Source organism: Electrona antarctica, assembly GCF_951216825.1.
Source record: "Electrona antarctica genome assembly, contig: scaffold_81, whole genome shotgun sequence".
In the NCBI taxonomy this organism is placed as follows: domain Eukaryota; kingdom Metazoa; phylum Chordata; class Actinopteri; order Myctophiformes; family Myctophidae; genus Electrona; species Electrona antarctica.
Window position 1 is genome coordinate 345,793 of NW_027638136.1, and position 21,708 is coordinate 367,500.

Here is a 21,708-nt window from a genome sequence, read left to right on the forward strand (position 1 = left end):
GTGTGTGTGTGTGTGTGTGTGTGTGTGTGTGTGTACTGTGTGCGTGTACTGTGTGTGCGTGTACTGTGTGTGTGTACTGTGTGTGTGCGTGTACTGTGTGTGTGCGTGTACTGTGTGTTTGTGTGTACTGTGTGTGTGTGTGTGCGTGTACTGTGTGTGTGTGTGTGTGTACTGTGTGCGTGTACTGTGTGTGTGTGCGTGTACTGTGTGTGTGTACTGTGTGCGTGTACTGTGTGTGTGTGTGTGTGCGTGTACTGTGTGTGTGTGTGTGTGTGTGTGTGCGTGTACTGTGTGCGTGTACTGTGTGTGTGTGCGTGTACTGTGTGTGTACTGTGTGCGTGTACTGTGTGTGTGTGTGCGTGTACTGTGTGCGTGCACTGTGTGTGTGTGCGTGTACTGTGTGTGTACTGTGTGCGTGTACTGTGTGTGTGTGTGCGTGTACTGTGTGCGTGCACTGTGTGTGTGCGTCAGTCTTCGAACACCTCCAGGAACAGGGGGGGGAACAGCTCGTTGGGACACTCCACCTTCATGTGAAGGAAACGCGAGGCGTGGCACGCCCCGATCATCCTCAGGTCCGTCACCTTCATCAGGAGCTTGGGCCAGAAGTGAGACACCTGGGGGGGGGGGGGGAGATCACCGTCCGATCAGTCTCACGTGTCGTTCACCAAAGGTTGCGTAATGACGTCATGCGGATCGTAATGACGTCATGCGGATCGCGGCAGGAGCTAATTTCTTTCCCAAGCGGTTCGCCTGGTGTCGCCTGGTTTAACCCATTTTTTAAAATCATGACAATTTTCTTAAAGATTTGAGGCACATTTTAACAAAACCCATTAACAAAAAAATTACTACTACTATGATGGCTAACGGTCAGGATGACCGTGTTTTTCGTGCTATTTGATTGGCCATTCTCTCCCCCACTCCTAATGATCTTCACACCTCTCTCTGCACCCGTTGACGACTTGCCATTGTCTTCTAAATGTTACATTCCAACTATAATTCAAGGCAGCAGTTTCAACTCGACAGGACAACTCAAGTTATTTTTTATGTTTTATTTCAGTTTACCAAACTATAATTATAGTGACGGTGTGAGCGCTATATTGAATACCCTTGCGCAGCAAACACTGTCCGACTTTGTATTGAGCCAATAAAATAGGCTACCACACGTTATTGTATAACAGCCAGAGCCAGGCACATTGCTCAGAGTCAGACGAAATACGACATTAGTTATATATTGTCATTTTTATATAGAGGGGGAAACATCGATGTAATTAATATATATTTGATTGATTGTGCCAAAAAAAGGAAAGAGCTGTGCGTGCGTGCGTGCAAATCAGAAAAGTTTACAGACAAAGGAGTTGGGAGTTTGGGAGCGGCTAGCCTTCTATATAATGCTGCGCACATATTAGCCTATATATATTTAAAAAATACCCAGCATAATTTTTGGGAAGGCTAAGCCTGGCCTAGCCTTACATACCCGCCGCCTATGATCGATGTAATTTATATTTGATTTATTGTGCCAGCAGAAAGGTCCGTAGCAGCAGCACGGTTTATATATACACTATAGGATAGATCAAGTCATGTGACGCATCACCGCCACAAATAGTGCTACAGCGTTATCTAAAATGCACTTCCGCATACCTCACTGTCAGTTACTTGGATATTTTCTCCCTCTCCACGAGAGAGGGAGAGAGAGAGAGGGAGAGAGAAAAAAAGAGAGCCGTGATGCGTGGAAATCAGTTCCACTGGTCGCGTGCAGAAAAGTTTACAGACAAAGAAGGACGGACAGAACTGTTCTTCTGACTGACAAAACATTTAGAAGTTCGGGACGTCTATCGGGTTGGACTGATTTCAAACACTGTCATTTTTATTTGGCATCGCGCTGATTCGCGCATCGGCGAGCATTCTCGCTCCAAGGAAAGGAAATGTCGGTCGGGTCAAACAGACCATGCTATAAACTTTATTATTCCAGGATAATTGATTCATTTTTATCATCGCCACCTTACATAATTATGCTATAAAGATGGCGTGTATAGTCAACATGTATTTATATCTATTGAGCTATGCGTTTGGTTGAAACAATACGCCAGTCAGTCAACACACCATATTTCACCATATTTTCTTTTTCCGTTTCGAGAAATAAAGTCAGACATCGTTATTTCTGCAAACCGCATATAACAAATATAACATCTAAAACAACAAACTTACATTCGTAATGTAAGTTTGCCTACATGTGGAAGTAGTTGGAAATGACACATTAGCTTGAACAATGCCCGTCTCCAGCCGGGAGGGAGGTGTGAACAGCACTGCTTGCGGGGGAGAAAGGGTGAGGTGTCTATAGAGCGGTCCCACGGACCAAAAAGAGCAGACATTTTAGTAGAATTATGTCTAAAATCATATTTCCAAAACGTTTCAGATGGAAAAAAAAACAGAGATGGTTTGAATCTAACATTTAGAAAAAGTCATGCAAGGGGAACTTTCTCAGGACTTCATGGGCAAAGAAAATCCACTTCAAAATTTCAAAATAGTAGTGTTAACACACACATTCATACACCGATTGCAGCGGAAGCCATGCAAGGTACCAACCAGCACATCAGGAGCAATTTGGGGTTCAGTGTCTTGCCCAAGGACACTTCGACATGAAGTGTCCTTGGGCTACTTCCTTGGGAAGTAGACAGGAGGAGCCAGGATTCGAACCGCCGACCCATGGATCATTGGACGACCTGCTCTACCTCTTGAGCCACAGTCGCCACAGTCGCCCCGTTATAAAAGTATCTAAGGCTACTCTCACTTCTAAAATGCAACTCTTGGTAATTTATTTCTTTACGTTCAACCTCAGGACCAAAGCTAGACTTATATTATAAAAGCCCTTTCTATTGAACAATAATTGCACACTCACCTTTACAGAGGTAAAAAAAAAGATACCAGATATATATTTTTTAATCAGAGCTGCGCATTGATAAATGAGGGGAAGTCCATCTTTTAGATTACTATCGTATCACCGTCGTCTGTCTGAATGAGAATGGATAAGTTCTGAATGTGTACTGAATGAATGTGTACTGAATGTGTAGTTCTGAATGTGTTCACGGAGCAATTTACATTTCAACCAGTTTGGAAGCACTCGTTATCAGTAAAGCAACGTCCTGCTGCCTCCTGCATTATGTGCTAATTATAAACAGGTGGTACAGCTGGGCTGTTGAGTGATATCTAACGAGCACTTCCAAACTCCAGCACTTAGAAAAATAATCACCTTCAAGGACACAAAGTAGCTCATAACAACATGTCTACGGTGGATTATTATGAAACAAACACTTTGAGGATAGAAAGAGGATAAAGCTTTCCATGCAGCTGCAATGTTGGTGAGTTAGACGTTGTTTAATACAATCAGAGAGGACTGTTCTGATTGGATGAATGAGCTGCCAATGGGAAGTTGCACCTTGTTAGCACCTTGCCATTAACTTATATGGTAAGATGGTCTGCATGTGAAGAGCTTGAGCTTGAACTTAAATCAATAAATGAACGAGTTGGTCATGAGAGTATAGCCTATACTTTATAACGTTCAGTCCGTTGACATTGCTGTCAAAATTAACTGTTCTAGAAGCTCATGCATCGCAGAGCACCACGTTCACTGGACCAGTGCATTCTGCAGGCTGTAATGATGACGTATTTCAGTTATTCAGATATTTCCTGTTGCCTTATATGGCGTGGAATGGGCGTGGATGTTCCATTAACCCATTTTGGGCGGGAACCCCTTTTGGTGTTAGCATTATGTTATGCTTTAGCTATTGAAAGGCTTGGGAAAGGCTTGGGAAAGAGGCGGAAAAAAAGGTACACCGGGCGAACCGCACAAATTAACTAATTACACCACCTTCGCTGAATGACACGGGGGATTGCGGCAGCTTGATCGGACAGATAAATACGATATTATTACGCATCTCATTTACACTGTGGCGTATTTCTCCGTTGTGAATGAGGACCCTTGTGTTTACGGTAGTCTCTCTAGCTCTCTCTCTCTCACCTTGTGTTTACGGTAGTCTCTCTACCTCTCTCTCACCTTGTGTTTACGGTAGTCTCTCTACCTCTCTCTCACCTTGTGTTTACGGTAGTCTCTCTATCTCTCTCTCACCTTGTGTTTACGGTAGTCTCTCTACCTCTCTCTCTCACCTTGTGTTTACGGTAGTCTCTCTACCTCTCTCTCTCTCACCTTGTGTTTACGGTAGTCTCTCTCTCTCTCTCACTTTGTGTTTACGGTAGTCTCTCTACCTCTCTCACCTTGTGTTTACGGTAGTCTCTCTACCTCTCTCTCACCTTGTGTTTACGGTAGTCTCTCTCTCTCTCTCTCACCTTGTGTTTACGGTAGTCTCTCTCTCTCTCTCTCACCTTGTGTTTACGGTAGTCTCTCTAGCTCTCTCTCTCTCACCTTGTGTTTACGGTAGTCTCTCTACCTCTCTCTCACCTTGTGTTTACGGTAGTCTCTCTACCTCTCTCTCACCTTGTGTTTACGGTAGTCTCTCTATCTCTCTCTCACCTTGTGTTTACGGTAGTCTCTCTACCTCTCTCTCACCTTGTGTTTACGGTAGTCTCTCTAGCTCTCTCTCTCTCACCTTGTGTTTACGGTAGTCTCTCTATCTCTCTCTCACCTTGTGTTTACGGTAGTCTCTCTACCTCTCTCTCACCTTGTGTTTACGGTAGTCTCTCTACCTCTCTCTCTCTCACCTTGTGTTTACGGTAGTCTCTCTACCTCTCTCTCACCTTGTGTTTACGGTAGTCTCTCTACCTCTCTCACCTTGTGTTTACGGTAGTCTCTCTACCTCTCTCTCACCTTGTGTTTACGGTAGTCTCTCTATCTCTCTCTCACCTTGTGTTTATGGTAGTCTCTCTACCTCTCTCTCACCTTGTGTTTACGGTAGTCTCTCTAGCTCTCTCTCTCTCACCTTGTGTTTACGGTAGTCTCTCTATCTCTCTCTCACCTTGTGTTTACGGTAGTCTCTCTACCTCTCTCTCACCTTGTGTTTACGGTAGTCTCTCTACCTCTCTCTCTCTCACCTTGTGTTTACGGTAGTCTCTCTAGCTCTCTCTCTCTCACCTTGTGTTTACGGTAGTCTCTCTATCTCTCTCTCACCTTGTGTTTACGGTAGTCTCTCTATCTCTCTCTCACCTTGTGTTTACGGTAGTCTCTCTACCTCTCTCTCACCTTGTGTTTACGGTAGTCTCTCTAGCTCTCTCACCTTGTGTTTACGGTAGTCTCTCTAGCTCTCTCTCACCTTGTGTTTACGGTAGTCTCTCTAGCTCTCTCTCTCTCACCTTGTGTTTACGGTAGTCTCTCTACCTCTCTCTCACCTTGTGTTTACGGTAGTCTCTCTATCACTCTCTCACCTTGTGTTTACGGTAGTCTCTCTCTCTCTCTCTCACCTTGTGTTTACGGTAGTCTCTCTACCTCTCTCTCACCTTGTGTTTACGGTAGTCTCTCTATCTCTCTCTCTCTCACCTTGTGTTTACGGTAGTCTCTCTATCTCTCTCTCACCTTGTGTTTACGGTAGTCTCTCTACCTCTCTCTCTCTCACCTTGTGTTTACGGTAGTCTCTCTCTCTCTCTCTCACCTTGTGTTTACGGTAGTCTCTCTATCTCTCTCTCTCTCACCTTGTGTTTACGGTAGTCTCTCTCTCTCTCTCTCACCTTGTGTTTACGGTAGTCTCTCTACCTCTCTCTCACCTTGTGTTTACGGTAGTCTCTCTACCTCTCTCTCACCTTGTGTTTACGGTAGTCTCTCTACCTCTCTCTCACCTTGTGTTTACGGTAGTCTCTCTACCTCTCTCTCTCTCACCTTGTGTTTACGGTAGTCTCTCTACCTCTCTCTCACCTTGTGTTTACGGTAGTCTCTCTACCTCTCTCTCACCTTGTGTTTACGGTAGTCTCTCTACCTCTCTCTCTCACCTTGTGTTTACGGTAGTCTCTCTATCTCTCTCTCTCTCACCTTGTGTTTACGGTAGTCTCTCTCTCTCACCTTTACGGTAGTCTCTCTACCTCTCTCTCACCTTGTGTTTACGGTAGTCTCTCTACCTCTCTCTCTCTCACCTTGTGTTTACGGTAGTCTCTCTCTCTCTCTCACTTTGTGTTTACGGTAGTCTCTCTACCTCTCTCTCTCACCTTGTGTTTACGGTAGTCTCTCTACCTCTCTCTCTCTCACCTTGTGTTTACGGTAGTCTCTCTCTCTCTCTCACTTTGTGTTTACGGTAGTCTCTCTACCTCTCTCACCTTGTGTTTACGGTAGTCTCTCTACCTCTCTCTCACCTTGTGTTTACGGTAGTCTCTCTCTCTCTCTCTCACCTTGTGTTTACGGTAGTCTCTCTCTCTCTCTCTCACCTTGTGTTTACGGTAGTCTCTCTAGCTCTCTCTCTCTCACCTTGTGTTTACGGTAGTCTCTCTACCTCTCTCTCACCTTGTGTTTACGGTAGTCTCTCTACCTCTCTCTCACCTTGTGTTTACGGTAGTCTCTCTATCTCTCTCTCACCTTGTGTTTACGGTAGTCTCTCTACCTCTCTCTCACCTTGTGTTTACGGTAGTCTCTCTAGCTCTCTCTCTCTCACCTTGTGTTTACGGTAGTCTCTCTATCTCTCTCTCACCTTGTGTTTACGGTAGTCTCTCTACCTCTCTCTCACCTTGTGTTTACGGTAGTCTCTCTACCTCTCTCTCTCTCACCTTGTGTTTACGGTAGTCTCTCTACCTCTCTCTCACCTTGTGTTTACGGTAGTCTCTCTACCTCTCTCACCTTGTGTTTACGGTAGTCTCTCTACCTCTCTCTCACCTTGTGTTTACGGTAGTCTCTCTATCTCTCTCTCACCTTGTGTTTATGGTAGTCTCTCTACCTCTCTCTCACCTTGTGTTTACGGTAGTCTCTCTAGCTCTCTCTCTCTCACCTTGTGTTTACGGTAGTCTCTCTATCTCTCTCTCACCTTGTGTTTACGGTAGTCTCTCTACCTCTCTCTCACCTTGTGTTTACGGTAGTCTCTCTACCTCTCTCTCTCTCACCTTGTGTTTACGGTAGTCTCTCTAGCTCTCTCTCTCTCACCTTGTGTTTACGGTAGTCTCTCTATCTCTCTCTCACCTTGTGTTTACGGTAGTCTCTCTATCTCTCTCTCACCTTGTGTTTACGGTAGTCTCTCTACCTCTCTCTCACCTTGTGTTTACGGTAGTCTCTCTAGCTCTCTCACCTTGTGTTTACGGTAGTCTCTCTAGCTCTCTCTCACCTTGTGTTTACGGTAGTCTCTCTAGCTCTCTCTCTCTCACCTTGTGTTTACGGTAGTCTCTCTACCTCTCTCTCACCTTGTGTTTACGGTAGTCTCTCTATCACTCTCTCACCTTGTGTTTACGGTAGTCTCTCTCTCTCTCTCTCACCTTGTGTTTACGGTAGTCTCTCTACCTCTCTCTCACCTTGTGTTTACGGTAGTCTCTCTATCTCTCTCTCTCTCACCTTGTGTTTACGGTAGTCTCTCTATCTCTCTCTCACCTTGTGTTTACGGTAGTCTCTCTACCTCTCTCTCTCTCACCTTGTGTTTACGGTAGTCTCTCTCTCTCTCTCTCACCTTGTGTTTACGGTAGTCTCTCTATCTCTCTCTCTCTCACCTTGTGTTTACGGTAGTCTCTCTCTCTCTCTCTCACCTTGTGTTTACGGTAGTCTCTCTACCTCTCTCTCACCTTGTGTTTACGGTAGTCTCTCTACCTCTCTCTCACCTTGTGTTTACGGTAGTCTCTCTACCTCTCTCTCACCTTGTGTTTACGGTAGTCTCTCTACCTCTCTCTCTCTCACCTTGTGTTTACGGTAGTCTCTCTACCTCTCTCTCACCTTGTGTTTACGGTAGTCTCTCTACCTCTCTCTCACCTTGTGTTTACGGTAGTCTCTCTACCTCTCTCTCTCACCTTGTGTTTACGGTAGTCTCTCTATCTCTCTCTCTCTCACCTTGTGTTTACGGTAGTCTCTCTCTCTCACCTTTACGGTAGTCTCTCTACCTCTCTCTCACCTTGTGTTTACGGTAGTCTCTCTACCTCTCTCTCACCTTGTGTTTACGGTAGTCTCTCTCTCTCTCTCTCACCTTGTGTTTACGGTAGTCTCTCTCTCTCTCTCACCTTGTGTTTACGGTAGTCTCTCTATCACTCTCTCACCTTGTGTTTACGGTAGTCTCTCTCTCTCTCTCTCACCTTGTGTTTACGGTAGTCTCTCTACCTCTCTCTCACCTTGTGTTTACGGTAGTCTCTCTATCTCTCTCTCTCTCACCTTGTGTTTACGGTAGTCTCTCTATCTCTCTCTCACCTTGTGTTTACGGTAGTCTCTCTACCTCTCTCTCTCTCACCTTGTGTTTACGGTAGTCTCTCTCTCTCTCTCACCTTGTGTTTACGGTAGTCTCTCTATCTCTCTCTCTCTCACCTTGTGTTTACGGTAGTCTCTCTCTCTCTCTCTCACCTTGTGTTTACGGTAGTCTCTCTACCTCTCTCTCACCTTGTGTTTACGGTAGTCTCTCTACCTCTCTCTCACCTTGTGTTTACGGTAGTCTCTCTACCTCTCTCTCACCTTGTGTTTACGGTAGTCTCTCTACCTCTCTCTCTCTCACCTTGTGTTTACGGTAGTCTCTCTACCTCTCTCTCACCTTGTGTTTACGGTAGTCTCTCTACCTCTCTCTCACCTTGTGTTTACGGTAGTCTCTCTACCTCTCTCTCTCACCTTGTGTTTACGGTAGTCTCTCTATCTCTCTCTCTCTCACCTTGTGTTTACGGTAGTCTCTCTCTCTCACCTTTACGGTAGTCTCTCTACCTCTCTCTCACCTTGTGTTTACGGTAGTCTCTCTACCTCTCTCTCACCTTGTGTTTACGGTAGTCTCTCTCTCTCTCTCTCACCTTGTGTTTACGGTAGTCTCTCTCTCTCTCTCACCTTGTGTTTACGGTAGTCTCTCTATCTCTCTCTCACCTTGTGTTTACGGTAGTCTCTCTATCTCTCTCTCACCTTGTGTTTACGGTAGTCTCTCTACCTCTCTCTCACCTTGTGTTTACGGTAGTCTCTCTACCTCTCTCTCTCACCTTGTGTTTACGGTAGTCTCTCTATCTCTCTCTCACCTTGTGTTTACGGTAGTCTCTCTATCTCTCTCTCACCTTGTGTTTACGGTAGTCTCTCTACCTCTCTCTCTCTCACCTTGTGTTTACGGTAGTCTCTCTACCTCTCTCTCACCTTGTGTTTACGGTAGTCTCTCTATCTCTCTCTCACCTTGTGTTTACGGTAGTCTCTCTATCTCTCTCTCACCTTGTGTTTACGGTAGTCTCTCTATCTCTCTCTCTCTCACCTTGTGTTTACGGTAGTCTCTCTCTCTCTCACCTTGTGTTTACGGTAGTCTCTCTATCTCTCTCTCACCTTGTGTTTACGGTAGTCTCTCTACCTCTCTCACCTTGTGTTTACGGTAGTCTCTCTAGCTCTCTCTCTCTCACCTTGTGTTTACGGTAGTCTCTCTATCTCTCTCTCACCTTGTGTTTACGGTAGTCTCTCTATCTCTCTCTCACCTTGTGTTTACGGTAGTCTCTCTACCTCTCTCACCTTGTGTTTACGGTAGTCTCTCTATCTCTCTCTCACCTTGTGTTTACGGTAGTCTCTCTATCTCTCTCTCACCTTGTGTTTACGGTAGTCTCTCTACCTCTCTCTCTCTCACCTTGTGTTTACGGTAGTCTCTCTAGCTCTCTCTCTCTCACCTTGTGTTTACGGTAGTCTCTCTCTCTCTCTCTCACCTTGTGTTTACGGTAGTCTCTCTACCTCTCTCACCTTGTGTTTACGGTAGTCTCTCTAGCTCTCTCTCTCTCACCTTGTGTTTACGGTAGTCTCTCTATCTCTCTCTCACCTTGTGTTTACGGTAGTCTCTCTATCTCTCTCTCACCTTGTGTTTACGGTAGTCTCTCTATCTCTCTCTCTCTCACCTTGTGTTTACGGTAGTCTCTCTACCTCTCTCTCTCTCACCTTGTGTTTACGGTAGTCTCTCTACCTCTCTCTCACCTTGTGTTTACGGTAGTCTCTCTACCTCTCTCTCACCTTGTGTTTACGGTAGTTGACGTAGTGCTCGAACGCCAGCAGGAACTCCTCCTGACAACGCTCGATACGCTCCACGCTGCTGAGACCCGGGCGATCTAGAGAGAGAGAGAGAGAGAGAGAGAGAGAGAGAGAGAGAGAGAGAGAGAGAGAGAGAGAGAGAGAGAGAGAGAGAGAGAGAGAGAGAGAGAGAGAGACTATGATAGTTGATGAGGCCACACACGCAGTCTCACCAGACGACAGCAGGATGACAGACAGACAGACAGACAGACAGACAGACAGTCTCACCAGACGACAGCAGGATGACTGACAGACAGACAGACAGACAGACAGACAGACAGACAGACAGACAGACAGACAGACAGACAGACAGACAGACAGACAGACTCACCAGACGACAGCAGGATGACGGACTGCAGCATGGCGACCTCTGAGTCGTCGAGGTTAAACGAGGACAGCGACACGCCCAGGTCGAAGATGGCGTCGCTGACCACGCCCAGGCCGCCGTTCTTCAGCTGGCCGCGCGTCACCGCCATCTCCCCGTTCAGCGTCAGCGTCTGGCTGTCGGGGTCGTAGCGCACCGCGGCGCGTAGAGACATGATCTCCATACAGCAGCCCTTCAGCAGGATGATCTGGTCCTCACAGGGCAGCTGGGAGACATTAACACTCATTAAGGTCCTCACAGGGCAGCTGGGAGACATTAACACTCATTAAGGTCCTCACAGGGCAGCTGCAACACATTAACACTCATTAAGGTCCTCACAGGGCAGCTGGAACACATTAACACTCATTAAGGTCCTCACAGGGCAGCTGGAACACATTAACACTCATTAAGGTCCTCACAGGGCAGCTGGAACACATTAACACTCATTAAGGTCCTCACAGGGCAGCTGGAACACATTAACACTCATTAAGGTCCTCACAGGGCAGCTGCAACACATTAACACTCATTAAGGTCCTCACAGGGCAGCTGCAACACATTAACACTCATTAAGGTCCTCACAGGGCAGCTGGAACACATTAACACTCATTAAGGTCCTCACAGGGCAGCTGGAACACATTAACACTCATTAAGGTCCTCACAGGGCAGCTGGAACACATTAACACTCATTAAGGTCCTCACAGGGCAGCTGGAACACATTAACACTCATTAAGGTCCTCACAGGGCAGCTGGAACACATTAACACTCATTAAGGTCCTCACAGGGCAGCTGCAACACATTAACACTCATTAAGGTCCTCACAGGGCAGCTGGAACACATTAACACTCATTAAGGTCCTCACAGGGCAGCTGGAACACATTAACACTCATTAAGGTCCTCACAGGGCAGCTGCAACACATTAACACTCATTAAGGTCCTCACAGGGCAGCTGCAACACATTAACACTCATTAAGGTCCTCACAGGGCAGCTGCAACACATTAACACTCATTAAGGTCCTCACAGGGCAGCTGGAACACATTAACACTCATTAAGGTCCTCACAGGGCAGCTGGAACACATTAACACTCATTAAGGTCCTCACAGGGCAGCTGCAACACATTAACACTCATTAAGGTCCTCACAGGGCAGCTGGAACACATTAACACTCATTAAGGTCCTCACAGGGCAGCTGCAACACATTAACACTCATTAAGGTCCTCACAGGGCAGCTGGAACACATTAACACTCATTAAGGTCCTCACAGGGCAGCTGGAACACATTAACACTCATTAAGGTCCTCACAGGGCAGCTGCAACACATTAACACTCATTAAGGTCCTCACAGGGCAGCTGGAACACATTAACACTCATTAAGGTCCTCACAGGGCAGCTGCAACACATTAACACTCATTAAGGTCCTCACAGGGCAGCTGGAACACATTAACACTCATTAAGGTCCTCACAGGGCAGCTGCAACACATTAACACTCATTAAGGTCCTCACAGGGCAGCTGGAACACATTAACACTCATTAAGGTCCTCACAGGGCAGCTGGAACACATTAACACTCATTAAGGTCCTCACAGGGCAGCTGCAACACATTAACACTCATTAAGGTCCTCACAGGGCAGCTGGAACACATTAACACTCATTAAGGTCCTCACAGGGCAGCTGGAACACATTAACACTCATTAAGGTCCTCACAGGGCAGCTGGAACACATTAACACTCATTAAGGTCCTCACAGGGCAGCTGGAACACATTAACACTCATTAAGGTCCTCACAGGGCAGCTGCAACACATTAACACTCATTAAGGTCCTCACAGGGCAGCTGGAACACATTAACACTCATTAAGGTCCTCACAGGGCAGCTGGAACACATTAACACTCATTAAGGTCCTCACAGGGCAGCTGCAACACATTAAACACTCGTTAAGGTCCTCACAGGGCAGCTGTACAGGAAACAGGAAACAGTTAGCATTAGCATCGTTAGTAGCACAGTAGTCTTGCGTAGCCAGACAACTATTTCACAATCTCCGAATGTTATATAGAGTCTGGAAATACACCTCCGTTGCTCCAGACTGTACGACGGAAGCATTTATATTTTACTCATGATCAGAGCTTCCGTTGCTCCAGACTGTACGACGGAAGCATTTATATTTTACTCATAATCAGAGCTTCCGTTGCTCCAGACTGTACGACGGAAGCATTTATATTTTACTCATAATCAGAGCTTCCGTTGCTCCAGACTGTACGACGGAAGCATTTATATTTTACTCATAATCAGAGCTTCCGTTGCTCCAGACTGTACGACGGAAGCATTTATATTTTACTCATGATCAGAGCTTCCGTTGCTCCAGACTGTACGACAGAAGCATTTATATTTTACTCATGATCGGAGCTTCCGTTGCTCCAGACTGTATGACGGAAGCATTTATATTTTACTCATAATCAGAGCTTCCGTTGCTCCAGACTGTACGACAGAAGCATTTATATTTTACTCATAATCAGAGCTTCCGTTGCTCCAGACTGTACGACGGAAGCATTTATATTTTACTCATGATCGGAGCTTCCGTTGCTCCAGACTGTACGACGGAAGCATTTATATTTTACTCATGATCGGAGCTTCCGTTGCTCCAGACTGTACGACGGAAGCATTTATATTTTACTCATAATCGGAGCTTCCGTTGCTCCAGACTGTACGACGGAAGCATTTATATTTTACTCATGATCGGAGCTTCCGTTGCTCCAGACTGTACGACGGAAGCATTTATATTTTACTCATGATCGGAGCTTCCGTTGCTCCAGACTGTACGACGGAAGCATTTATATTTTACTCATAATCGGAGCTTCCGTTGCTCCAGACTGTACGACGGAAGCATTTACATTTTACTCATGATCGGAGCTTCCGTTGCTCCAGACTGTACGACGGAAGCATTTATATTTTACTCATGATCGGAGCTTCCGTTGCTCCAGACTGTACAACGGAAGCATTTATATTTTACTCATGATCGGAGCTTCCGTTGCTCCAGACTGTACGACGGAAGCATTTATATTTTACTCATGATCGGAGCTTCCGTTGCTCCAGACTGTACGACGGAAGCATTTATATTTTACTCATGATCGGAGCTTCCGTTGCTCCAGACTGTACGACGGAAGCATTTATATTTTACTCATGATCAGAGCTTCCGTTGCTCCAGACTGTACGACGGAAGCATTTATATTTTACTCATGATCAGAGATTCCGTTGCTCCAGACTGTACAACGGAAGCATTTATATTTTACTCATGATCAGAGCTTCCGTTGCTCCAGACTGTACGACGGAAGAATTTATATTTGACTCATGATCGGAACTTCCGTTGCTCCAGACAGTATGACGGAAGCATTTATATTTGACTCATGATCGGAACTTCCGTTGCTCCAGACAGTATGACGGAAGCATTTATATTTTACTCATGATCGGAGCTTCCGTTGCTCCAGACTGTACGACGGAAGCATTTATATTTGACTCATGATCGGAGGTTCCGTTGCTCCAGACTGTACGACGGAAGCATTTATATTTGACTCATGATCGGAGCTTCCGTTGCTCCAGACTGTACGACGGAAGCATTTATATTTGACTCATGATTGGAGCTTCCGTTGCACCAGACTGTATGACGGAAGCATTTATATTTTACTCATGATCGGAGCTTCCGTTGCTCCAGACTGTACGACGGAAGCATTTATATTTTACTCATGATCAGAGCTTCCGTTGCTCCAGACTGTACGACGGAAGCATTTATATTTTACTCATGATCGGAGCTTCCGTTGCTCCAGACTGTACGACGGAAGCATTTATATTTTACTCATGATCAGAGCTTCCGTTGCTCCAGACTGTACGACGGAAGCATTTATATTTTACTCATGATCAGAGATTCCGTTGCTTTATATTTGACTCATGATCGGAACTTCCGTTGCTCCAGACTATACGACGGAAGCATTTATATTTGACTCATGATCGGAGGTTCCGTTGCTCCAGACTGTACGACGGAAGCATTTATATTTGACTCATGATCGGAGCTTCCGTTGCTCCAGACTGTACGACGGAAGCATTTATATTTTACTCATGATCGGAGCTTCCGTTGCTCCAGACTGTACGACGGAAGCATTTATATTTTACTCATGATCGGAGCTTCCGTTGCTCCAGACTGTACGACGGAAGCATTTATATTTTACTCATGATCGGAGCTTCTGTTGCTCCAGACTGTACGACGGAAGCATTTATATTTTACTCATGATCGGAGCATATTTTACTCATGATCAGAGCTTCCGTTGCTCCAGACTGTACGACGGAAGCATTTATATTTTACTCATGATCGGAGCTTCCGTTGCTCCAGACTGTACGACGGAAGCATTTATATTTTACTCATGATCGGAGCTTCCGTTGCTCCAGACTGTACGACGGAAGCATTTATATTTTACTCATGATCGGAGCTTCCGTTGCTCCAGACTGTACGACGGAAGCATTTATATTTTACTCATGATCGGAGCTTCTGTTGCTCCAGACTGTACGACGGAAGCATTTATATTTTACTCATGATCGGAGCATATTTTACTCATGATCAGAGCTTCCGTTGCTCCAGACTGTACGACGGAAGCATTTATATTTTACTCATGATCAGAGATTCCGTTGCTCCAGACTGTACAACGGAAGCATTTATATTTTACTCATGATCAGAGCTTCCATTGCTCCAGACAGTATGACGGAAGCATTTATATTTGATTAATGATCGGAACTTCCGTTGCTCCAGACTATACGACGGAAGCATTTATATTTGACTCATGATCGGAGGTTCCGTTGCTCCAGACTGTACGACGGAAGCATTTATATTTGACTCATGATCGGAGCTTCCGTTGCTCCAGACTGTATGACGGAAGCATTTATATTTTACTCATGATCGGAGCTTCCGTTGCTCCAGACTGTACGACGGAAGCATTTATATTTTACTCATGATCGGAGCTTCTGTTGCTCCAGACTGTACGACGGAAGCATTTATATTTTACTCATGATCGGAGCTTCCGTTGCTCCAGACTGTACGACGGAAGCATTTATATTTTACTCATGATAAGAGCTTCCGTTGCTCCAGACTGTACGACGGAAGAATTTATATTTTACTCATGATCAGAGCTTCCGTTGCTCCAGACTGTACGACGGAAGCATTTATATTTTACTCATGATCAGAGGTTCCTAATTTGGGTTAGGATTAGGGACTGCGTTAGGTTTTAGGTGGGTGGGTTAAGGATTAGGGACAGCGTTAGGTTTTAGGTGGGTGGGTTTAGGATTAGGGACAGCGTTAGGTTTTAGGTGGGTGGGTTTAGGATTAGGGACTGCGTTAGGTTTTAGGTGGGTGGGGTTAGGATTAAGGACAGTGTTAGGTTTTAGGTGGGTGGGGTTAGGTTTCTGGTTTAAGGACTTCAGTGTTTTGTACCATACTATTGTATGAGTACCGAACAAAGAATGTTTGCTTTCGCCATCTTTGTTGAAGAAGAGTCTGGGCAATTAAGGTTTAGTCTTACTAGAAGTACTAAAAGTTTCTCAATCTTATATTTAGATTTAGTCTGGCTTAATCTAGTTACTTCTGAGGTAGGTTTCTGGAAGTCAATGATTAAATTGTGATTACCTTTGAGGGGATTAAGTCCACCCATCAAGCCCATAGTGTCAACCTCAGACCATCAGATCATGGTCTGATTTTGAATCTGAATGGCTTTGTGTTTCTGCTATTGTCCTGGCTCTGCTCTAATTAAGAGCAATTTAGAAGTTTAGCATTTAATGGTTTGTTTACTACCCTGTTTCCTGTAATGGATTGGTATTGTTTAAGCCTTGTGGAAAAGTGGGGTTTAATTTTAAAATCCACTGCTTCTCTACATATCTCCTTTCCCCCTCTGTCCAGGTTTGATTAGATTCTAATCCACAAACTTCCAAGGCACTAATTTCATGGGTCATAAAATGCTGTACAATTAATAAAGTTGTTTCTTTTGCATTCTTTATATTATATCTATGTTGGTTTAGTCTATCTGCTATTGTGTTCCTAGTGTCACCCACATATTGTAGGTTGCACTTGTTGCATGTAATTAGATAGACACAGTTACTAGTATTAGCCTGTATGATTTGTTTTATTCACACCATTCTCATTGTGGTTCTATTTTTCACCTGTTGTTTAGGTCTGAAGTAATCCGGTTTCTTGCGTATCGGTCTGTCTGTCTCCTTTAGTTTGTTATGTACAAGGTAATCTTTCAAGTTTTTGTTCTTCCTATATGCTGGTATAATTTTGTATCCGTTTAGTAGGTCATCCGTCCTATTTGCAAAGTTCCTCTTTATTTTCACGTTTGTTAATCTGCTTAGGGTCGAATAGGTAGTAACTAAGGCTAGTTTGGGACTCTGGTCCCTTTCTTTCACCTCTATAATGTGTCATGTGTTTTTCTAAGGAAGGTTCTTGTGTAACCCCGTTTTCGTAAGGCGTCAAATAGAGTTTGACATGCTATTTTAAAATCACTTTGTTGTGTGCAGATTCTGTGGAATCTCAAGAGCTGTGATTTGACTATGCCTCTCGTTGTTGTCGATCGCCTCGGGAGTGTTTTGGCTACATTTAGCTACTTCACCTACATCCGGGATAACATCCGGTCCGTCGCTAAACGTGCTCCGCTGCTATAAATCGCTGGGCGCTCTGATTTAATGGATTAAATAACGCCGGGCGTTCGGGGTGTTAAGGTTAGGATTAGGGTTAGGTTAGGATTAGGATTAGGGTTAGGTTAAGGGACATGAGGTGTTTCTTACCTCACAGAACATGGGCAGTTTCTTGGCGAAGTCCACCACGCGTGTGATGGCGGGGGTGATAATCTTAGTGAACTGACTGAAGGCTTCGATGTCCACCTTGCTCCCCTCGGGGGTGTTGAGGACGGGAGGCTGGTCTTCCTGCTGGGGGGGGGGGAGAGGTGGGGAGAGGTGGGGGGGGGGGTTAGAGTCTCCACGTCACAACATGAAGGAATAGGAGGTGCAGGCGGTTATGGGTTAACCCATTCTGGGCGGGAACCCCTTTTGGTGTTTTAACTAAGCATTATGTTATACTTTAGCTATTGAAAAATAGCAGACCTACAAGCTCGTAGCGCGCCACTTGGTGCCCCATCGTAAAAATGGGGCACGAATCTTTGAATATATATTCTTTCAGCGCGAAAGTCAGGCCTAAATGGGCCTAACCTAAAAGGTTACCCCACACACCAAAAGGTCCGGGTGAAAATCCACCCGACGCTCCTGTCAGGGTTAGGGTTAGGGTTAGGCTCCTGTCAGGGTGACGCTCCTGTCAGGTGCTGCGCTGGGTTGATTTTGTCGACTAAAACTAAGACGAAAAATGTCCGTCGACTACCTTTTTCCACTGACGAAAACTACATGGAAACTAAATGAAAACTAAGCTATGATGACTAAAACTAAGACTAAATATACTGACAATTTCGTCAACAACTAAAAACTAGACTAAAATGTTAGGAAGGGACTAGTGGACAGGAGATCCAGTATAAGTCATTTTATACTTGGTTGCATGCTGAAAATAGCAGATCTACAAGCTGCCAATGTATAGTAGCAGATCTACAAGCTCACCAATGTACTGCCAAAAACCACACCGGTGCTGCGGGTTAAAATTCACCCGTGGCGTCCGCCGAAGGACCCGAGATACCCCTATATACCCTATATATAGATGTATATTAACCCATTCTGGGCGGGAACCCCTTTTGGTGTTAACATTATGTTATACTTTAGCTATTGAAAAATAGCAGATCTACAAGCTCATTGTCTGCTATTTTTGAAAAATCGAAGAACGACTGAACGATTAGAAACATAGCTTTTTCAGAATACTGTCAGGATGTAGAAGACATTTTTAGAATCTGATCTCAGGTCAAAATGGGTTAACTCATTCGCCGCCGACAGCGCCATCTGGTGATACAAATAATTTGTCTTTTCGGGCGATAACAGGCGCTTAGGCGATGTGTCGGCCGATGCTCGCCCGCTGTTAAAACGGACTGTTAGCGTGGATTCCTTCTGGTCTAAACATAGCGCTAACCGTAACCCCAGCACTGTACATCACATCTCTACATACATACTGTATATACATCATATTATATAATATTATTATATTCTTACCGTGGATTCCTTCACCCCCACTGCACTCTGGTCAGAAGTATAGAATAAATTACATGTTATTTCATTTAGAAGCATTGCATCCTCGACCTGTTGGTGTAAAACAGCAGTGGTGAAGATTCAGTGGAGAGAAGAGACAGCTAGGAAAGAGTTAATATAGAAGAGAGACAGCTAGGAAAGAGTTAATATAGAAGAGAGACAAGATAGGTCGCTGTGCAGGAGACAAACACACACAGTTATTAGGTAGAAACACAGACGCACGCATACACCACGCACGCACGCACACAGTTAACAGGTACACCCTTCAGAAAAACGCGAGCTAAAATCCTTGATTAGTCGAATATTTCGGATGAAATATGCAGGTTTTTATGTGACTTTTAAGGAGTGAAAAATCCGGAAGAATGAGAAAGGTGAGAAATATGTGAAAAGTTGCAAAATATGTGCTGTTTTATGTGATTTTCATGCTGTGAAATAATATGCGGCAAGTCGCGAAATATAATATTAATAATATAACCTGTAGCCAGTTGTAAATATAATAACAACCTGCAGCCAGTTGTAAATATAATAACAACCTGTAGCCAGTTGTAAATATAATAACAATCTGCAGCCAGTTGTAAATATAATAACAATCTGTAGCCTGTTGTAAATATAATAACAATCTGCAGCCTGTTGTAAATATAATAACAATCTGTAGCCAGTTGTAAATATAATAACAATCTGCAGCCAGTTGTAAATATAATAACAATCTGCAGCCAGTTGTAAATATAATAACAACCTGTAGCCAGTTGTAAATATAATAACAATCTGCAGCCTGTTGTAAATATAATAACAATCTGCAGCCAGTTGTAAATATAATAACAATCTGTAGCCAGTTGTAAATATAATAACAATCTGTAGCCAGTTGTAAATATAATAACAATCTGTAGCCAGTTGTAAATATAATAACAATCTGTAGCCAGTTGTAAATATAATAACAATCTGTAGCCAGTTGTAAATATAATAACAATCTGTAGCCAGTTGTAAATATAATAACAATCTGCAGCCAGTTGTAAATATAATAACAATCTGTAGCCAGTTGTAAATATAATAACAATCTGTAGCCAGTTGTAAATATAATAACAATCTGTAGCCAGTTGTAAATATAATAACAATCTGCAGCCAGTTGTAAATATAATAACAACCTGCAGCCAGTTGTAAATATAATAACAATCTGTAGCCAGTTGTAAATATAATAACAATCTGCAGCCAGTTGTAAATATAATAACAATCTGCAGCCTGTTGTAAATATAATAACAATCTGTAGCCAGTTGTAAATATAATAACAATCTGTAGCCAGTTGTAAATATAATAACAATCTGCAGCCAGTTGTAAATATAATAACAACCTGTAGCCAGTTGTAAATATAATAACAACCTGCAGCCAGTTGTAAATATAATAACAATCTGTAGCCAGTTGTAAATATAATAACAATCTGTAGCCAGTTGTAAATATAATAACAATCTGTAGCTATTTGGATGATTCTGGAATCACATAAACACTTTTATCTGGAGAGACAGATCTATAGATCCATGTCTGATAGACTGGTCTAAATGAAGAGACAGATCTATAGATCCATGTCTGATAGACTGGTAGACAGATCTATCATAGATCAGACTAGCATAGCGTTGGGTTGGGGTTAGGTTTCTGGTTTAAGGACTTCAGTGTTTTGTACCATACTATTGTATGAGTACCGAACAAAGAATGTTTGCTTTTGCCATCTTAGTTGAAGAAGAGTCTGGGCAATGAAGGTTTAGTCTTACTAGAAGCTTTGTAAATGTTTCTCAATCTTATATTTAGATTTAGTCTGGTTTAATCTAGTTACCTCTGAGGTAGGTTTCTGGAGGTCAATGATTAAAGTGTGATTACCTTTGAGGGGATTAAGTCCACCCATCAAGCCCATTTGTGTCAACCTCAGACCATCAGATCATGGTCTGATTTTGAATCTAAATGGCTTTGTGTTTCTGCTATTGTCTAGTTTAGCATGTAATGGTTTGTTACTACCCTGTTTCCTGTAATGGATTGGTATTGTTTAAGCCTTGTGGAAATGTGGTGTTTAAAATCCACTGCTTCTCTGCATATCTTCTTTCCCCCTCTGTCCAGGTTTGATTAGATTCTAATCCACAAACTTCCAAGGCACTAATACCATGGGTCTTAAAATGTTATACAATTAATACAATTTCTTTTAGGGTCAGGTTTAGAGGGATTAGGGTCAGGTTTAGGGTAGGTTTAGGGTCAGGTTTAGGGTCAGGTTTAGGGTAGGTTTAGGGTCAGGTTTAGGGTCAGGTTTAGGGTCAGGTTTAGGGTCGGTTTAGGGTAGGTTTAGGGTCAGGTTCAGGGTCAGGTTTAGGGTAGGTTTAGGGTAGGTTTAGGTTCAGGGTTAGGGTAGGTTTAGGGGGTTTAGGGTCAGGGTTAGGGTAGGTTTAGGGTCAGGGTTAGGGTAGGTTTAGGGTCAGGGTTAGGGTAGGTTTAGGGGGTTTAGGGTCAGGGTTAGGGTAGGTTTAGGGTCAGGGTTAGGGTAGGTTTAGGGGGTTTAGGGTCAGGGTTAGGGTAGGTTTAGGGTAGGTTTAGGGGGTTTAGGGTCAGGGTTAGGGTAGGTTTAGGGTCAGGGTTAGGGTAGGTTTAGGGGGTTTAGGGTCAGGTTTAGGGTAGGTTTAGGGTCAGGGTTAGGGTAGGTTTAGGGGGTTTAGGGTCAGGGTTAGGGTAGGTTTAGGGTCAGGGTTAGGGTAGGTTTAGGGGGTTTAGGGTCAGGGTTAGGGTAGGTTTAGGGTCAGGGTTAGGGTAGGTTTAGGGGGTTTAGGGTCAGGGTTAGGGTAGGTTTAGGGTCAGGGTTAGGGTAGGTTTAGGGTAGGTTTAGGGTCAGGTTCAGGGTCAGGTTTAGGGTAGGTTTAGGGTAGGTTTAGGGTCAGGGTTAGGGTAGGTTTAGGGGGTTTAGGGTCAGGGTTAGGGTAGGTTTAGGGTCAGGGTTAGGGTAGGTTTAGGGTCAGGGTTAGGGTAGGTTTAGGTTCAAGGTTCAAGGTTCAAGGTTA

At 44.2% G+C, this 21,708-nt stretch overlaps 1 protein-coding gene across 1 annotated transcript in view; it reads right to left on the reverse strand.

Annotated features, from left to right (window-relative positions):
* Window positions 1-467: 467 nt before the first annotated feature.
* thrb (thyroid hormone receptor beta) overlaps window positions 468-21,708 on the reverse strand; it is a gene marked incomplete at its 3' end in the record, with an annotated part of 83,838 nt that continues 62,597 nt past the window's right edge. Inside the window, exons 8-11 of the mRNA XM_079531270.1 lie at window positions 17,291-17,431; window positions 10,449-10,707; window positions 10,061-10,155; window positions 468-614 (exon numbers count right to left, since the gene is read on the reverse strand). Of these exons, the coding sequence (XP_079387396.1) occupies window positions 468-614; window positions 10,061-10,155; window positions 10,449-10,707; window positions 17,291-17,431 (642 nt within the window). The remainder of the gene's footprint in view (window positions 615-10,060; window positions 10,156-10,448; window positions 10,708-17,290; window positions 17,432-21,708) is intronic.